At 45.3% G+C, this 20,831-nt stretch overlaps 1 protein-coding gene across 1 annotated transcript in view; it reads left to right on the forward strand.

Moving 5' to 3' along the window:
- The window catches only part of LOC144096680 (uncharacterized), an 81,273-nt gene that overhangs the window by 20,747 nt on the left and 39,695 nt on the right, over positions 1-20,831 (forward strand). The window contains exon 3 of the mRNA XM_077629517.1: positions 20,690-20,809. Within this exon, the coding sequence (XP_077485643.1) occupies positions 20,690-20,809 (120 nt within the window). The remainder of the gene's footprint in view (positions 1-20,689; positions 20,810-20,831) is intronic.

Below are 20,831 nucleotides of genomic sequence, written 5' to 3' on the forward strand. Positions count from 1 at the left end.
CGCTAACTCTGACGCAGCAGTAAGGGTCGAGGACGAGAAGGCGGATCTGAGTGCGAGAACGTGCTTTGCAGTCGATGGCAATCTAGCTGCCAAAGAGGAGTTGTCTTGGCAGCCGGTGCTGACACTGTGCGCACTCACAGTGACAGCAGTTCTAGCTAGAGGTGCAGGCCGCTTGTAGCACCGGAAACACACGCACTAACAGAGCATTCTGAAAGGGAGCAGCTTGAAGAAGAAAATCAGAGTTCAGATTTCGAAGAGCATTTCGAAAGTCCCCACGATTCGGTTCGCGACAAACCCGGGGCTTTAGTAGAGCTTCAAGCAGATCCGAAAGCTGCAAATGTTCCTGCAGCAGATTGGGAGTTAACAGGAACAGCTGCGAGTTTCGCAGCAGATAGGGAACTGGGGGATTCGGATACTGCACCCATCCCCGTAAGCCTAAACATGGAGCATAAGACCTCATTACGAGAAAAGCGGGAACAACCTGGTCAGGGTAATTGTGAGAAAAGAATGCTTAAGGGCAAGGTTTTCTTTGAAGAAAATGTCGGCTGCCAGCCGTACAAGGAGCTAGCGCAACCTGAAGCGCGATGTAAAACTGCATGTGAAGTAGCCGGTGACAGGCCTATCCCAACTGTGAAATTCAAAGAGGCAGAGAACGCAGACGCGATGGCAGCAGCAATATTGGTAGAATGCAGGGAGCTGGTGAGCTTTGTTGCTTTTGAGGAAAACGACGATGTATACCCGATAGCGGCGGTAGCCTTCACAACCGGCGCCGTGCCGGATAAATTGGAATTTTGGTCCAATCTTGTGGACAAAGCAAAAAGGAAACATCTTCTTTTTCGAGATGTAGGTGGCTAGAAATCATTCTGCCAATTTGGCGCACCGATCTGACATGGTGGATTCTGGAATGTGCAGATTGGTGTCCTAACTTTGTGTGTGCGGATTGAATTAACCGCAATGTGCGCGCGCGTGTGTGTGTTTGTGGACTGATGGAACAGCCGAGCATACATGGGTGCGCGTGTGTAACTTTGTTCCGGGAAACTGTGGCTGGACTTTTATGTCACACTGACAGCAAGTGTCCGCGTGACATCCTTGGTTGGGAGGTGTGGAGTTCGCTGACCTTTCCACGAACTCGTTGATCTTGTGTTCGCAAGGAAGGCCGCTCCAGTGGGGTCGGAAGTCCCCAACCAAGGGGCCCGTCCCATCCCTGCCTCCCCTTCGTGCAGCGGACGTCCTCGTTTACGCCGCGCCGTCACGGGGATGACCCGCCGGGAAAAACGCTAACCATGTACAGCTGTCGACATGTGGTTGTTAAGGGGTTGACGAGGTTCCGGGGGCGCACGAGATACGGCTGAGTATTAGCCGAGTGACCGGAAACCCACTATTCCCGTAACGACTGTGTTCGTCTCACGCGGTGTATTCTGTAAACACTTTAGGGATCGTTTTGTCGCATGTGCGAAAGAGATAGGAAAGTGGTAACGGCTGGGCCGTGGGTGCCGTGGGAGAGGGTGGTAGCGTTTGTGCTGTTTAGTCTATTTGATTGCAACCTCTCCTTTCCCAAATGTTTAATCAGCACTCTTTCCCCAATCTGTGATTAGTTGGCGGAAATCCTTATTTTCCTTTCCCTGACCACTGATTGGCGAGATGGGTCGTTTGTTATCTTATTGGTTGCTGTCCCCGCTAAGGGCGGAGACAGAGGGTTTAAAACCAAGCGCTCTGGGTTGAGCGGGGGCTGAATTCGTCTGATCCACGATTTAGTCATGTAAATAGTTTTCTCCTTGCTTTGTTTCTTCTCGTTTTTTTTACCTATGTTGTAAATAAATAGTTAACCTTCTCCTTTCCTTGAGTAATGTGAATGTTTGCGAGTAGACCCACCGGGTCATCAAGAAACCCCGATTTCATCATCAAGTATTTTCCTCTCATCGCCACCGGAAGGGGAAACTCAACTAGGTCTATATCAAATACGGCTTTCTTGTCACAGCTTGATAAAATGTGGACCGCTGGTAAAGCTTTTCTTTTTACCTAAACAAGCAGCTAATCATGAGACGAAATTGTAGGATCAAGGATCTTGATGGTTCTGTTAGCTACATCCAAACATTAAAAAGCTGATTTTGTTCACTGTTGAATATGGTAGATGGAGTAGTACATGACACCATGTATATGGCCAGTGTTACCAACTGCTTTTTTTTCTTTCAATTCTGTTGGTATAATATCAGCGCAATAAATACACATACTGTATTTATGCGGTTATAGGCAGCAATTGTGTACGTACAAAATATAGCGTCAGACTGTCTGGGTGAATAAAGTATACTTTCTTCAGACGCTAGCTTAAAAACTGGACTAGAATTTGCCCTTTTGGGTAAGCGCCAAAAGCAACAAAATCACGAGAAAAAGTGACACCCTTACCCGCGCATAGACGGTAATTACTGCACAGAAACAAGCCAAAAAAGAAAGCGAAAGCGCAGAAAAATTACTGTTGAAATTCTTTGTCACACGTTGCTGTGCCAAGTTTGGTGGGCGTTTCAGCTCCGACGGAGTTTTTGCAGCGCTTGCGAACTAGCCATCCCATGCTCATATCGATAAAATTTTATTTCGAGCCTGCATTGCATCATAACTCAAGCATAGGCTGTCATGTATAACTGAAAGTGATTTGCTGCTGCTTATCTAGGTGCTAAAATGCATAAGAAAGATGCAACAATGTTGAAAAGTCGATTTGCTTCCATAAAGAGCATGCTATGGAAGCGGCTCCGTACCGCCTCGTCCGCCATGTTGTACTGCTGCTGTGCCACCTATAGGAGCTGGAACGACCGAATTCGTGGAAAAAGATTTTCTTAACAATGCCGGGGCGGCATATGCCCCAGTGAGCTAGTTGTTCCATGTGGTTCTGTCACAGTCAGTCATTCTTGTCAGCGCCATGACAGACGTAAGCACCAGCAAAAGAGCTTGTGAGACACCGATCTGGAAATGACCAGAACGGTCCGGTGTTGAAGCAATCTGCAACACAGCAGCACCATGTGGTGCCTGACCTTTGTGGCCGCCAGAGGCATATGCCCAGTTGTTTCCTGTGCGATGTCTTGCTTGTGTTTGATTTCATCAGTGCAATTTTTGCATTAATAGTCCAGCGACAACTGTAGATGAGCCATTATGCTAGCGAAGCACCTACGCGCGAGCGGGCCGCGTTCACCGCCAGCGCGTCTCACGTTACTCGCCGGAGCGCTGTGCACTTCGCACCTTCACGTGAGCTCAGAGGCGCGCGCTCTCCGCGATCGTATTCGGATATAAATAAAGCACTTTTGATACACCTGCCATGCCAGCTTGTTGTTCCTTCCTTGTGGTCCATGCGAGAGAGCACGCTGAATGCCCTTGTTTTTCCCCTTGTGTTTCTTCCCTTGGCTGCATTGCACCAAAGCGGGTCTGTTCAAACTTGGGAAGCGAAAACAGTCTCGCTTATCGCATACCATCCCCTTGAATGTCACGTGATACCTTCTTTAGCTCCAGCCCTAAAAATGCACAGCAAGCGAGTGGCAGCAAACGGAAGTGGTTATCTGGCCGTAAGTGTTGTACGATGAAGAGTCGTTACGAGACGACGATAACAAAATAAGACGCATAATGTGCCGTTCATCGCTTTACGCGAAATCATTCGTTTCTCGCACCATAATAGACCTACCATCACACATAGCTACTGAGGTTAACTTACAATACTTTCAGCATTTGTTAAAGCAAACCATGGACTAACAGATTTGTATTTTTCTTGTATTACGTGCGTTATAGTATTACTGAGTATTTTATTTTGCATTGTTTGGTGTTTTATTCATGTACTATACTAGCTTTATTTCATACTTCATTATTACGTGCATTACTTGTTTTATTTCAGGTGCCTGTGCTGTATTTCTGTGCTTGTATCCCCCTCCCCCTATGTAATACCCTCTCACGAGGGCCCTTAGGGGTATTGTAAATAAATAAACTTGTGGTGTGAGGTTTGGTTTGGATTATGGGTGTTTAACGTCCCAAAGCGACTCAGGCTATGAGAGATGCCGTAGTGAAGGGCTCCGGGAATTTCGACCACCTGGGGTTCTTTAACGTGCACTGACATCGCACAGTACACGTGCCTCTAGAATTTCGCCTCCATCGAAATTCTACCGCCGCGGCCGGGATCGAACCCACGTCTTTCGGGCCAGCAGCCAAGCGCCATAACCACTCAGCCACCATGGCGGCTTTTGTGGTGTGAGAGCTCAACTTTAGAAATTCTTTTCTCATGTTAAACAAAAATTACCTCGATAAAAATTTCAAAAATGAAATTCAAGAATCAACGCTATGTAACCCCCTATTGTTTGTATATTTACTTGAACCACCTTGGAGTGAAATTAACGAATGTTTCTGGCTCAAAACGTACTTTTTGGAACTTTCTTGTTTTTTTTACTTCGATATACCCAGTTTCATCATCTGTAACATTGGCTATATGTACTAGTTATCTAGAGAAGCCAAACGGCTATTTCTGAGTTTTTGAGAGCAAGTTGATATTTAAAACAAAAAACGACAACAATGGTACATTCATAATTTTTGTCGATTTTTTAAAAACGTTTATGCCTTATAAAGCTGCATGCTTTGAATTATATCGAAAGCCAGAATCTGTGCAATTGTCAATGAAAAAATTGTGAAGTGTTTTCTAAAAATGTTAATTTTTTATTAATTATTGAGCAGTACCTGGTTTCTCGTCTTTTCTAAATATTCAAACTGCACTCACCTCACAAATAAATTTTTTTCGGCAGAAATATTCCAGGATTTCATTACGCACATTAGCATAAGTTTCCGTGAAATTTTTTTTTGAACAAATTGGAGATGGTCGAGCGCGCAGCGTCTGGGGCGTTTGGCATGAAATGACCCAGCAGTAGTTAGAATCCCGCTCGAGGGTGAAGGTCTTTTCTCTTGGATGTCGTTGTCATGACGATGATATGATGTTCTAGTTGACTTTTCTCCGGCCGCTATTGGAGGAATTGGTGCTGACGTCTGTATTTGCTGGACAATGGTGCATATGGAAGTTTCTTACCCCTGGCTCGGCTGCTAACCCGAAAGACATGGGTTTGATGCCGGGTGCGGCGATCGCATTTTGATCGAGGCAAAATGCTAGAGGCCCGTGTACTGTGCGATGTCGGCACACTTTAAAGAACCCCAGGTGGTCAAATTATCCGGAGTCCTCCACTATGGCGTCCTTTCATTTCCCGAGCTGCTTTGAGACGTTAACAGCATAAAATCAAAACCAAACAAAAAAGTAGCAACATTTGTCACGAATTTTATAAGCAAAAATTGCCAGCATAGTGCATATCACTTTAACGTACATATGTGCACACTCAACTCTACATGCTCTACCAGTCCTGCACAGTTTTAGAAGAAAAGTGGTAGATTACAATTATAGTTACTTCACCTCAAATGTATTTGATTACAGTGGTCAGTTACAGACCCAGAAAAGTAATCCTGATGTATAATGCATCATTTCAAGGAAGAAAGCACAACTAAAATTACGTGTCTATAGCCCCTAAAAACAACAACATTCAGCTTTTCAGATGGAAGAGCAATAGATGAGACACGTAGCTAGGCGGCTTTGTGAAAACGAAGGCCCCCAGAGAAATGGGGGATATGTGTCCAGAAAGCAGACGGGGATTTCAAGAAAATTTTAAATTTTTGTCCTGTTGTCTGCTGCTCGAGTAGAGGAGACGTTTGGGCCAGTTGGTATTGATTCATCGTGACAAAACAGTGCACACTCTGATGAAAAAACGGAGAAGGAAGACATCACGAACGTTGTAGAACAAAAGGAGAGCCCAGTGTACAAGAAATTGACCATAGTAGAGCAGTCGTTTGGGCGTCAGCGTTGGTGGTGTCATCCTTCTTGTTCTCTGTTTTTTCGTCAAAGTGTGCGCTGTTTTGTCACGATGAATCTCTGCTGCCTATGCACCCCAAGCTAAACAAATGTCTCAAAGTGCGTATTTCCACGCATGGAACTTATAAGATTAGTTTGTAGCCACTCCACCGCCACATCTGGCTACCTGAACAAGCACAACGGAAAGAATCGTGTTTTGGGCAGAAGAACCAAGTGCAGATTCAAAGTAGCAATGCCAGTCAATGGTGTGTATTTCTGCCCAATCATTTCTTTTTGGAGCGCCACTGGTGGGAAATGATTTTGATTGGCATAAAGCGTTAACAAGCCCCGATGGAAATTTTTAAGCAGCGATTGCTTTATAAGTAGAGTAGTTCTTGAGAGAGAAATCCTTACTACTTTCTCAGCGGTACAAGTGCTAGTATAGTTGACGTAGTAGCTTTAAAAAAAAAAACAACGGTTTATTAGCCTGCGATGGTTGCAAGAAACCACTTCAAAAACGGAGGGCACAGCACATATGTTCCTTCAGGAGAAGAGTTTTAACGGCACTGTCTGAGTCTGTCTCTCTTCAGCCAGATGTTGAGGGGGCTGAGGTAACCAGAGAACGGTATCTCGATGTGCATCAGCGCTTCTCGGTCCAACCCCACTGCTCGTCGAAGAGAGGGAGAGTGGTCAGCGATGCTTGGGGAATGTAGACCGCCTTGGAGCTCGAACGGCTAGCGCGGCTTGTGCACGTGTTCAGGGGATTGAGAGCACCTCTGTCAACAACACTAGTAGCTGCCGATACAAGCTGCGAGGGTAGCCTGATGCTTCCATCAGTTCTATATGCATTCCTAATTCACCTTCAAATTGGGCAAGTACCGATTGTGAGTGTTGCATGCATTTAATTGGCTAGAAAAGAAGTGTTTTTCATTGCTAAAAAAATGTTTTCTCTAACGCTGGTTCAAAATTGAGTCTGAATCATTGCTCACTAGCGATGCAAACCATATTGCACAGCACTGCACTGCAAGCCGTCAGTCTTGGTCACAAGCTTGTCAAAGTGCAGCGTGTTCTGGAAAGGGGTCCTAACTTCAGTTTGGAAGACACAGGTGACAAAATGACCCTTCTAGCAGCTGATCATAACATTGTGAGGAAAGCACCAGCTGAGGAGAAAGCACGCTGCATTTCAAAAGGCGTTGACGCACAGCAAAGAACTTATGCCAGAAAAAAGGGTGGTCGTCCTACCCTACGTGAAATTACTTGCCATTTCCAGAGCTCCGGTTTATCCCTCCTCGCCTCCGACAAAGAGAGTTATGCCACAGGGCTTATATGAAGAAAAGGCTATGCAGGCCATTGGGAAGAATTTCCAAGCATTAAGCATACGCCCAGGAAGAGCAAAATCTAAAGCTATTACTCTGCTGGAGGAACTGACTCTGGATTCGCTTGCCAAGAGTGTTCAAGCCACCAAGATTGACGTTTTAAGACTATTTTTCACCGCCAAGACACACAAACCGCTGTGTCCTTTCAGGGCAATCTTGTCTGAAAGAGACAGCTGGCAGGAGCAAGTCAGCAGGTTCCTCTTACCTCACCTGAATACTCTGAAGGTGGATGATCCCTACAAGACTGCAAGCGGAGACCGTTTGGTCGAACAGCTCAAATAGTGTTTTCCGGGAGCAAACAGTGCTTTTTCAATGGATGAAGAAGGTCTCTTCTATTCTATACCGTGTGGTGAACTCATGACGGTGGTCAATAAGGTTATTGAGAGATTGTCATGAATTTGAAACACATCCCCAACTGCAGAAAGGGAACGCTATCGCATGCAGGTTCGAACAAGACAACAGACAGATCAAACAAAACAAATTGAAGCCGTGTTCAAAATTTAAAGACAATAAAGAATGAAAAGTCGAAAACACACACTCAAAACACGCACAGCACTACTGGTTAAAGGGAAGAGTTCACCAGATCTTGAGCATCTCAGGTGAAGCGGGGAGGCCTTGCAGACAGGGCGGACGCGGATGGATGAACTGTGACGCATCGCTGGCGTTGCATCGAAGGAAGTGACGGAAGGGAGCCGGGTAGTAGTAGGAGTGGGGTGGACCTCAGGAAGACACCGGTGGACTCTCGACAACAGCCGCAGGAACTTGGCAGTAGCAGGAGAGCTTAGCCAGGACCCGTCGACGGTGTCATGAAATGCTGTAGGCTTAATGCAGATGATCCAAGGGGGGCCTCTCAGCAGCACGGAGCCACAGTCCATCGGCTGCCAGCTGCACAGTTCTCCACTGCGCTGTCTCCCTTCACTCCTTGGTTTCCTCATACGTCAGCTCTTCGCTCTCCTCGTGCTCACCACACGCTTCGGTGTCGTCGCCTTGCAATCACCATTCGCACATGCGGACACTGCACGTGCGGCTGGGCTGGCACGTGCAGTGCTCCGCTGTCGATGCACCACACTCAAAACTCCCCCAGATTTGTTGTGCACCTCACAGAGATCAGGCACTATGGCTTTTCAGAACTCCTGTGGCATTGCAGCAAAAGCATTTTTGAAACTGCTGAACTGTTACCTAAGCTGTACCTTGGTTAGGTAGCAAGGTGTTGTTACTTGCAGAAGAACAGCATTTGCATTGGGTCTCGTATTGTTCTTGTATAGTGTGAGCTATATTTAGCAAAACTGGATAGCATGGTTTTAGGCACTCTTAAAAATGTGCCTTTTGTAAATATTTTTCGATATGTCAATGACATTCTTATTTTCATTTACTTGCAGTCGGGAGGCACTTTACACCCCTTTGGTACCTCGATTTTGGAGGTGTTTAACAGGTGCTGCACAAGCCTTAATTTTACCCTCGAACTCACTCAACAGTTTTTAGATTTGTTTGTTTTTTAATGAACTTGGACATGTCTGCTGGGTGTACAAGCCGCGTTCTAAAAAATTAGCTGCGGTTCAACTACTGCTGAACCTGGTTTGAGAGCAAAAGCTGTGGTGTGTCGGGGAAGTAGACACGGCTTGGCGTCTGTAATATTGAGTGCGTTTCGCGCACTGCATAGGCAGCACGCCCACCCTGCCACCCTGGCAGGTGGCAGTAGAACACTGCGGACTATTGCTGCAGTGCCGCCTCTCTGTGACAATGTTGTCAGTGCTAATGCATGCAGCCCACATCTCTCTCTCGCAACCGCCACATACCTCAAAGAGGGATTGAGGGGTCCACTGTCCCAGGGAGTCAGTTATGCATCCTTCCTTTCCTCGAAGTCATCGGCGCCTAGAATGTTGTCAATGCCAATGGCAATGAACACAAAGAACGCCGATGGTCTGTAGCTTCAGTGCCGCCTTTCTGCTACAAAGTTGTGAACGGCAACACATGCAGTGCACGTCTGTCACTACTGCCAGCCATGTAGGTTAAGTGACTGAGGTGTCCACAGTCCCAGGGGGCCAGTTATGTGCCTTTCCTTTGCTTTTGAAGAGAATTGAAGATTGGTTAAGAGAGAGATAGCTGCAGCGTGTCTTTGTGTGTCGCTTTTGAAATCATGCCACCTTAAGACAAATGAAAGCTGTATCACTTAAGTGGAGCATGTGGATCGTGCTGGCTGTGGATGTGGATGGGGCTGGCTGCCCCATCGAATCGATCATTGCTGTGGTTGAAACACTCATACTGAAGCTAAAGAGACCCCTGAAAAGGTGCACTGAAGAACAAAAGATGAAACGCTTCACTGTTATGCCTTAAGTACATCCATGTCGCATGATCGGAAGAGAATTGTGGCTAAATTTGATGTCGTCGTTGTTTTCAAGGCTCCGTGCAAACTGTCGAAACTTTGTTACATGGTGACTGGTGAAAATCAAAAGAAACCTGGGTGCAGCAAGGAGTATTAAAGTTTTGTTTCGTGTGCCGAAGTTGTCATTTATAACATCCCTCTGAACTGTGGTCAAGTCTATATTGTCCAGACAGACCGCTGCCTGTATGACAGATTAAAGGAGGAGGAGGAAAGAACTTTTATTGTCGAACAGAAATGGCATTCCCCCACCCCACTCGGCACTAGGCCTGGGAGGCAGTAAGGCACCACTTTAGATGCTGGCCAGGAGGCCTTGTGTCTCAGCAAGGGAGCATGCCAAGTCCATGAATAACGGTTATGGTTCCAATCTTCCACCTTATAGTAAGGAGCTCAAGCGCGACCTGTGTGAAGTAGCAAAGATTGCTCACAGCGACTGATGCGTTTGTAAGCCCTCAGCTCATATCACCCAGAAAGAACATTGTTCTTTTTTTTTTTTACATCGCAACTTGTCTTGTGTTAATCAGGACCTTGTTTTCACCACTTGCTCCACTGTCTTTTTGAAGGTTTCTAAGATGAGCATGAATGTGAAGCTGATAGGCTCAGCGCATGTGCAGCTCTCCTGCTAGGATTCATGTTCTTCAATAAATCATCTGTTGAAAGTTGGCACTCGTCTCGTCCACTCCCTTGCTCTCGTCCTTATGATTTTGCACTTTTTTGTCTTCATCATTTGCTTTCAGTTTCCTGACTACGGCTGAGGCAGTGGTAGACGTCAGCATGTTAACAAACCAAAAGCTGCTAGGTTTGTGCCGGATCTTTCCCAAGGTTACTCGGGTGCGGGATGTGGCAAGAGACTCTCCTTCTGTTATGCATGGTATTTCTGACACACCTCATATGACTGGACGAGGTCTCTGATCTCAGAGCTCATTCCAGACCAGAAAATACAATCTCTTGCTCTCTGCGAACAGCTTCAATTCCTAGATGGTGTCACGAACATAGCCGGAAAGTTAGGCTACAATGCTCTGACTCAATTAAAGTAGACACAAGAAACTGCTGAAACCGTAAAAAAGAATTGCTATATCATATTGGCCAATTAATGATTACCAAACAGCACATCATGACATACACTTGAACACACATGCAGAGTACATAGGGATGTATTCACTAGAGGTGAGAAATGATGAAAGAGGCTCAGCGCTGTGTTGGGCAACAAGTCCCTGGGAAGGCAGTTGCTGGCTTGTGGCTGGCGATGACTCGGCTGGGCTGACAGTGGTCTGGGACGCTTGTTGTGCTCCACTGACCAGCGGCCACCACATCAACCACTCCAAGGCGCTGTTGCAACCACAGATGAGCCACAAGACGCTATGGGGAACTCAAGCCCTTGGGAGCAGACGCCTGCACCAGGCAGGAGGCCAATATTCCAGAATGCTACGAGTCACAGTAGGCCTCAAGAACACATAGTTGCAAGATGCAGCAGACCTCAGGAATGAAGAGGTCAGGAGGCAGACAAATGAGGCCAGCTGCAACACGTACCCATATTCCGACCCCTGCCGCCTCCACGCTGAAAATCCATGTCCCCTCCTCGACTGCTTTTTTCGGCACCTTACATTCTAGATATCCGGGCCATGCTGCTCGGCCAGCACGCACAGTCCATTGACACAGCACACCACACTCACAACACACATTTTTTGGTTGTGCACATCACAGATAGGATGCATGACGAACCAGAGTCATCTCTGCTCATGTTTCGCGGTATGACTATGCACTAGCCCTTGTAGACGTAGCCTTCAGCAATTACATGTCCATCATGGAAGTTGAGTTACTCCTGTGTTCCTTCTGGGAGATTTAACATGTCTTGACCATCCTTCCTGAGCGAATCTCACCAGATGGCACATCACACAATCTTTCTGTGCATATGTTCCTTGACTGTTTTGGGAGTCTGGCACTTGAGCATTGGATACAGACAGTGTTGACTTCCTCTGCTGGTGGTTTGCAGCCTTTTCCTGTAAGCACTCTCTGGATATCAGCAACAACAAGCTCTTTCCCCTGGCAGTACTCAACTGTGAAGTCATACCTTTTCACTTGTAGCAACATGCTGTGCAGTCATCTGGGTACCTTGTGAAGGGATTTCTTCGTCAAGGTCTGCAGTAGTTTATGGTTGGATATGATTGTGGTGTGCCTGCTAAAAAGTGCATTGGCAAAATTTATTGAGGGCAAAGCAGCTAGTCAACGTCTGTTATCTGGGCGTACCTTGTCTCTGTTGCAGTCAGATCTCGGCTGGCATAGCAGATAGGAAAAACCTTCTTCCAGCATCACAGTACCTAGGCTTTTGTCACTGGCACCCTGCACTGTGAGTTTCGTGTTTTGATCATAGCACTTCAAAAAAGGTGGCGAGGCTAGTAGTTTTTTCACTTTGTTGAATGCTCTCTCCAGTTCAGTAGTCCAGACCCATTCCATGTTCTTGGGCCTTCTGATTGATTCCATAATGTCAGATATACGGGGTGGAAACCTTGCTACGCAGTTCACCATGCCGCAGAACTAGAGCTCCTCTCACATCTGTGGGTGCTTCCATGTTGACAATAGCTGTTGACAATTGTTGACAATGTTGACAGATTTCCATCATGATCCTTTTGTATGACTTAAGTGCCGCCCTTTCCATACACTATGATATCATCTGCAACACATCTGATTCCCTAACATTTGGACAAGCCAAATGCTAGGTGAAGCCACCGGCGCCATCCAGATGGTGTTTAGATGGTTGTGAGCATGCTAGACTCGTGCTCAATCTGGCAATACCAGCATCTATTGCGCAGGTCAAGCTTGGAAAAAACTTTTGCGTCTGCTAGCTCAGTCAGGACATCCTCGAGGGCTGATAAAGGGTGCCATTCCCTTTTCAAAGCTTTGTTGAGTGCTTGCAGAGAAATGCATATGTGCTGCCGCGGTGGCCCAGTGGTTATGGACCTCCTGCATGTTTGTAAACAAACGAGGTGGCGCTGCAGTCGCTAGCGAGCTCGTGGTAGGCAAAAGGTCGGGGAGTGGCGTCGCGGATAGGTGTTGAGCGCGGGTTTTCAAGGCTTGTAGGCGCATTTCCAGTTTCTGCGAATCATAGCAATGGTCGATGCTTCCAACTTAGTAATTTGTCGAAGTACACGAGCTTGCGTTGGCCACATGCGGCCTATAAAGAGAAATAGTTTGCCACTGTGTATTGTATATATGGTTAGTAGTAAACATGTTGAAAGCGTTCCTGCCGTTTATTTATGCGCTAGGCATTGAATAAAACAAGTTTTGACACTCTGCACTAGCCGGAATCATTTTACTTCGGGACAGTAGTGAGGGGAAGTGCTGGCGTTGTTTCGTCGGAGCAGACATGCGCTCATCGTCTGCTGACATACGTACGTGTCGTGTCGCGCTGCGCGAAAAGTGGGGACAGCGTCGTGTCCCCGATCTCCTGTCTCGCTTAGCGCTGTTTTTAGCCGCATGACCACGCACTAGCCAGGCCGACTTGTCCTCTTGTTAAGCTGGTCGATTTGGTGAAAAGTTTTGATTTCTAGAATTATTTTCTTTCCTAGCCCTGAAGTCTAGTTTCGTGACTGAAAATTATAGCAAAATATTGAATACAAATTTATAAATTACGCTTTTTAGAAGTGTGGTCGTCAAAAATTGTGAGGTAATTTCTTTGATTTCAGTGCCGCATTTCTTTGACCAAAGCGAAAGTGAAGATGCCATAAACGAGGGAATAAACTTTAAGGTTCGTTTTCTGACCTCTCACATTTTCTGCGACTGGATCTCTCACCTTCGTAATTCGCATGAAAATCAAATGCTTCCATTTGTCGCAAACTATTCCTGAGACGTTGAGGAGCATAATAAATCTCGATTTTTTGCCCTACACGTGCAGTATTGTGTTAGTTATTTTTTGTAAGAAACGTTTTCATGTAACTATGCATGCATAAGTACTGATCATATAGAAAAAGAACTAATCGCGTCATCATACAGAACAGGGCTTTATGTACATGCTGGCATAAAAAAACTGCGCACTATCTACTCAATTATTTGAGACCTTGGGGGGACTTGACGACGGTGTTAATTATAATTGCCCAGAACTGCACCAGGTATGGCTATAAATAAAAGGAGTGACTGAAACTAGCATAGGAATTTCATATTTGCACCAAGTTTAGTTACATACCGCATGCATGAATAACGAAAACAGTTTTCATGCCGTGTCCCCTCTCAATCTCGCCACGTGTCTGTTAGTAGCACGCCTGCGGCTGCTTCTTTCCAAACAAGCTTCGCGATCATGTATTACCTCATGAAACATGACACATGCATGATACAATGAAAAAGCATATGGCGTTTAGCACACTTAAGGTACGCTATTCTAAGCACACCAACGCGACCGCGCAAGATTGACACAACTTACCAGACTTCTTTCTACTCGAATGAAATAATTACGTCGTCATATCAAGAAACAGTTTCAAGTAAATATTAAATGTCACAAAACGCGCCATTAAAACATCGTGTGCTATTAACAAAAAAACGCATTCCTTGGGGGCGAGTGAACCTGTCGGCACCCCGTGCACCCCGGCTCAAGGTGATAAGTATGTGTGCAGCTACTTATGTCTTTTTTTCCTTGAGCAATTATCAGCCTACTATCCTGAAGTTCAGGTGAATGAACGCAGTAACTTGCATGCTATTAAGTGCATTGAGTGGCAGTGCCTATCGACTCCCAGACTTCGCGCTTTACTACCGTGGCCCAATGCCTGTTAGCCAGTTTCCGAATGCGGCATTTATGCGCGAGAAACGTATCGAGGCTAATTTAATATTTTTTATGCTACTACGCGGATCCAGCAGTGACGCAGCTGGTCAATATATGCTGCTTCTGCAGTGCACAGGCTTGAAGCAGCCGCCGCTAACTGCGGCAGCTGCGGTAGGCACGGGCAAGCGGAACCTGTTTTGCCTACCATGCGAAAGTCGCTGCTAACATCAGCGCCACCGCATCTTCGTGACGTTGCGGGGTGAAGGAGGTCCATAGCACTCAGCTGCTGACCTGAAAGACGCAGGTTCGATCCCGGCTGTGGCTGCCCAATTTCGATGGAGGCAAAATTCTAGAGGCCCGGGTACTGTGTGTTGTGAATGCACGTTAAAGAACCCCAGGCGGTCGAAATTTCTGCAGCCCTTCACGACGGGGTTCCTCATAGCCTGAGTCGCTTTAGGACGTTAAACCTCCATAAACCAAACTGACTGCATATGTGGAACTCATCGTCTTTCAAGATTGGCAATAGCAATGATACTGACCTATTGTATTGACTCGTCCACCTTTGTGGTGGCCTGTTTGGTTGTTTTGTTAGTTCCATGAGCAGTGCCTGTGCCTGCCTCAGAGATGTTTAAAACGGAATAGCTGGCTGCATGCTCACACATATGCTTCGGAGGTGGGCTTGTCTCACATAAAAAGTGCATTGTAGCCTCCTCTACTTACTGGTCTTGAGCTGCGATCTGCCTGTGTGCCCAAAGGTTTGGACAGGGGGTTGGTGCTAATCTATTTGTGGTACACTTGATGGAAATACTTGGCCCTTATCCGTGTTGTACAGGCATTTGAAGAGAGCGTGAAAGAGAGCCTCCGTTAGATGGCAGTGAGAGAGCGTCTGGGGCTGTTTTCTTGCATGCATGCATTGTCTTGACATGCAGGTTGCGACTTCAGGTAACAGATTTGTCTGTGACTGTACACTAGGTAAGTGACTGGAAAAGTGCAGTGCGGACAATAATGTGGCCCGATTCTCGCGTGATTTCCTTTCTGAACCAGTTACCTTTAGCTCTCGTGATTGGCTGGCATGCTGGCAAGCCGAAGCCAACTTGTTGGGAAAGTCAGCCATATGAGAATCAAGCCCGAGTTTGCCGATACAAAGCATTGTGTTAGGTAGTCAGTTTGAACCAGAAGGAATTGTTTGTTTAGGCTCTCCACCACCCATGGTGGTGGTGGGCTAAGGTAAGCTTGTGGACATCCATGCTTGAACTACTCTGAAAATAAAAAGTGTAGTAAAGCCCGTGCAAACTGTGCAGCAGTAGGGACGATGGTTGGCCGTGAACAATGTGTTTATTCATGCGAAAGGTGCTTCAATACTCTCGCATGCTGAGAGGGCACTGGCAGTGGAGAGGGGGGGGAATGCGATATCAGTCCAATACGGGGGGGTGCGCTGGCAGCAGCTTTGCTGGCGTGAAACCAACGATTACAACACGAAAGCTTGCTGCACAAGAACAAAACGTCATGCTATCAGGTGTGAGGAAAAACATAGCAAATACAAAGTGCATGGCAATGTGTCTTGGAAGGTGTTGACAAATTGTTGAAAGTGGCACACTACTGCTGGGAGCAAAAGTCTTCAGAGTGTGCAGGGCACAAATGAAGCCTGTAGCAGTGTACTTTTTGAGACGAAAGTTGGACTCTCGTGCTACAACGATCACTAAAAAAAAATGCACCTTCATTGCTTGTCGTGTGTGCTGGATATTTTGTTCCCAGTTAAGACCAGTGTTAAGAGCGACCGAATTGAGTGACAAATTGTGACAGTGTTGTGCGTGTGTGTGTGTTATCCCTTTTTCTCCTCCTCTCTTCCTCTTTTTAGTCCCCTAATTCCTCTTCCCCAGTGCAGGGTAGCCAACCGGAACCCCTTTCTGGTTAACATCCCTGCCTTTCCCTCCCCCTCTTATTATTTTATGTATTTATTTTACAATACTGCCGCTCTCAGCCGAGAGCCTAGCAGAAGGGCATGAACAATGATTTCTTGTACGCGTACAAGTATACGTGTGAATGACACAAATCACGGAGAAACGACATAATTCGTCAAAATACAATCGACAAGGTAATAGAAGCATACATTAGAAAACAACGTCATATATAATGACAACAGCGGTGCACGTCATAGTCATAAGCAAAAACGGGAAAGTTTAAAGAAGCAACTGCATTTCAATTCTGCTTATTGAGAGTGCTAATTAAAATAGAATCGGGAACAAACATTTGAAGATCTCAATAATCATTTGTGATTAACTCTAACTGTGAGACAAACCCGGATAATGAATTTGTCATTGTTAATGAGGAGCTAAGTTCATTCCATTCTCTGATCACGCGAGGAAAAAATGAGTACCTGAATGTGTCGTTAGAGAAAGAATACTCAGTTAGCGTATGCTCGTGTTGATGCCGTGTTTTTCTAGCTTGTGAATATGAAATGTACTGGGTGGTATCCATTTTATACTGACGATGCAGAATTTGAAAAAGGAACTTATGTCGAGCTTGTTTTGCTCTCGTCGATAGTGTGTGTTAAGGCCTGAACAGGCTAAGAGACGCGAGGGTGAGTCAGTAGGACGGTATTTGCTGCGAATGAACCTTGAACCTTACGGCTTTTCTTTGTACGCCTTCAAGTTTAGCTATGTTAGTTGCTGTGTAAGGAAACCAAACTGTGTTAGCGTATTCTAAAATGGGTCTCACAAATGTTTTGTACGCCAGAAGCTTAATATTCATTGGAGCGAGCTTTAGGCGTCTTTTTAGACTAAACAGCTTTCGCAGTGCAGTAGCTGTAATATTTGTTATGTGTGTTTCCCATTTGAGCTTTGATGTAAATGTTATGCCTAAGTATTTATGTTGATCGACCTTCGAAAGTGGCATGTTATTAATGGTATAGGTGAAGTGAGAGGGCTGTTTTTTTCTTGTTATCATCATTGACACTGATTTATTTACATTGACACTGATTTATTTACATTAATAGACATTTGCCACTCGAAGCATCACTCGGCTAGCGGGTTAAGAGAACCAGAAAGAGCAAGATGGTCGTCATGGCTGTTAATTTCTTTATATATCACACAGTCATCAGCAAAGAGTTTAATTTTGCACCCTATATTATTGGTAATATCGTTAATAAATATGATAAATAGCAGTGGCCCAAGAACTGAGCCTTGTGGTACTCCAGATATGACAGGTACGATATCAGATGGCGTATCATCGAACAAAACAAGCTGAGACCGGTTTGTTAAAAAATCTGTAATCCAAGCGGAAACTTCTCCCTTCCCAATAGCTTGTTCCAGTTTTGTGATGAGCTTGGCGTGACTTATGCAATCAAAGGCTTTAGAAAAATCAAGTAAAATCATGTCAATTTGAGAACGATTATTAACACAAAAAGCAAGGTCATGAACTACCTCTGTTAGTTGAGTGATGGTTGATAAGCCTGATCGAAAACCATGCTAGTGGGGCGAGAGTATATTTTCGTGTTCTAGAAAGACTGTTATGTGTTTTAAAATGATATGCTCTAGTATTTTGCATGAAGTGCTGGTGAGCGATAAAGGTCTGAAATTAGCAACATTATTTTTGTCTCCTGTCTTGTGGATCGGCACTATTTTAGCCTTTTTCCAACCATGTGGCAGATTAGCAGTTGATAGTGACTTGCGAAAAATATGTCCTAGATATCTACTGCACCACTCAGCGTATTTTTTTTTAGGAATTCATTTGGAATTTCATCGGGACCGTTTGCTTCTTTAGGGTCAATGTTGAGGAGAAGATTGTGAATTCCGGGGTCTGTTATTGTTAAGGGATCAAGCACCGAGGCACGGGGTGGCGGGAGAGGGGGAAGTGAACCGTTGTCCTTCGTGAAGACTGACTGGAAGAAATTGTTGTATTGATTAGCCGTTGTACTTTTCTCGTCTTTGGTTAGTTTGGTTGTCGTTGGCTGGGTACTGCGCAGATGTTTCGAGAATCTTTGTGGGCTGTTCCTCAAGAAGCTAGGTAAAGTGACAGTGTAGTAGTATTGTTTCGAATCCTTTAGTTTTTGCTTGAACTGCGTTACCGCAGACTTTAACTTCAAAGTTGTGGATAATTTTGGGCTGATCTTGTTAACCCTACGAAGCCGTTTTACGCGCCGTTTAGCATGAATGACTTCACGTGTGATCCATGGATTCTTAAGCTGCTCTTTTTTCTTTTTCTTTATCATTGGGATGAAATTTTTTACACAGTGCAGGACGATGCTTTTAAAATGTAGCCATAAAGTATTTACGTCAGTAGATTCTTCAGAAGCTTTTTCCAAGAAGGAATTGAATTCATGCGACAGATGAGTTAGTATGCTGGTGTCATCTGCCCTATGAAAGTTGAAAAAACTTTTTACCGTAGACGGGCTAGTAATGGAATGATCAAGCTGGAGTATGCACATAGGTATACTGTGGTCAGCTATCCCTTCAATAATTTCCATTTTTGCTTCACTTATAGGAAAATGGTCACTAAGAAATATGAGGTGGAGGATATCTTTTGCTGAGCCTTGAATGCGAGTAGGACTAGTGACAAGTTGATGAAGATTAAAATTTAGCATTATGTCTATTAGCGCTTCTGAAGCTTCTGATGTGCAGTGCATTGTGGGCAAGTCTATATCGGCAAGGTTAAAGCCTCCCGCTAGAATAATCCTGGATTGATGGACCTGACGCTGCATATATTGTTGAATTGCTGAAAGACATGCACTGTCATAGAGGAAGGGCTTCGATAAACGCAACCAGTTATGACCGACATCCCATCGCACAATAATTTGCAGAAAACTGCTTCAGTGTTGTCCACCTCGGGAAGAAGGACAAAGTGAAGAGCATTGTTTATCACTAAGGCCACGCCTCCACTTCGTGAAGGCCGGTCTTTCCGGATGATTGTGTAGTTTGGCGGGGCAATCTCATGATCGAATATAGCAGGTGATAGCCATGTTTCCATGATGGCCACAATATCGGGATCGTAGTCGGCTCGAAGGCTTTCTAAGTCTTCCGTTTTATTTAGGACACTGCAGGCATTTACATTTATCAATCTCAATTTTTTTATAGTGCAGCTTGTGCAATTTGACGGGTTATTCGGCGGCTTGTTTCTGGGTCGTTTTTTTGCATCGGTACTTTCTCGTTCTTTTCTTCATCCCAAATATATGCACGTTTGTTGATATAAAGCTTGTCATAACGAAGGAATACTTTCTCCTTTTTTTCGCGATTTGATTTTGCACTATCCCAAAGTTTCTTCCGTATGTTTCGTATTCTTTTAGAGAAGTCTTCACCAATTAAATAGTCTGTTGTTTTGAGTTTGAATCCTTGACTTAGGATTGCAACTTTTTGTCTGTTGTCAAGTAACTTCATTATTGCCGGTCGAGTTTTGTCTGCTGCGGGTTTCCCCAACCTATGTATACGCTCGATGGCAACCTTTTCTACTGCTTCTATCTATCTATCTAAGACCAGTGTGCATCTCTGGTGGTTTCTTCTGACTGCCAGAGGCAACAGTGTACTAGTGTTGCCTATGGGATTCTAAGAGCGAGTGCAGTTGTGCAGCAGTGTTGTTTGCGGTGCAAATGAAAGTGGCCTTTCATTAGTAATGTGATAACATTTAGGTTGCTGCCTTACAAAAAATTTCTCGCTTCTTTGTCACAAAATTCCCTGATTCTTTCAGAGGCTTGTGACGTCATCAACATCGCGTGACGGAATAAGGCGAATCAGTGGGTTGCATTAGTATAATTTCATATGAAAATCCAATGGAAAGTCCTGGAACATTCTAGATGGCGATGACGAATGCATGGGTGGGCAATGGAGCCAGTTTTAACTGAGGTTTTGGCGGAAAAATTGCGAGACGAACATTTGACATTCATTGTAGACACCATAGCATTGCATATCATTTTCTTCTTTAAGAATGTGGTAAAGAAGGCCTCCCGTTTTTTTTTAATCTCCACGATGAGCTTGAAACTGCACCGCAGACCAGAGAGCATCTCTCCTCGGGATCAATTGCAGCCTGTTGGAGTGGCACCTGCACCTTTTGGAGCAAGCACTGGCGAATCAAAAGTTTAGACAGCCTGGGCTGAGCTCTCAGAAGCAGTGTGTAGTTTAGTATTGGGCCCTGTGATGCATATTATAGTATGCTGGATGTGTCATGAACTGGAGTTGCGCCATAAATGTGTAGCATGTGCATGCACTTGTAGGTCGCATTTTTGGGCAATGTTTTGAAATTCCCAGGTTCAGTAGAAATTCTTTTGACTATAATAACTGCACCTGTGTGCTGTCATTGGCGCTTCATGTTGTTTTGTTGAGGAGCAGTCATTTCTCCTGCAGGTGGAGCCACTGAGTCGAGAGGAACTGTGCAGCCGGCTCGGCTTGGAGCAGCAGGGCGGACCATTGCTGTTGCAGCTGCTGCATCCTCCCCAGCAGCCACCACCACTGCCTGCACCACAGGTGAGTCCACAAGGGCTGCTGT

This window comes from Amblyomma americanum, chromosome 7, assembly GCF_052857255.1.
Source record: "Amblyomma americanum isolate KBUSLIRL-KWMA chromosome 7, ASM5285725v1, whole genome shotgun sequence".
NCBI classification, from domain to species: domain Eukaryota; kingdom Metazoa; phylum Arthropoda; class Arachnida; order Ixodida; family Ixodidae; genus Amblyomma; species Amblyomma americanum.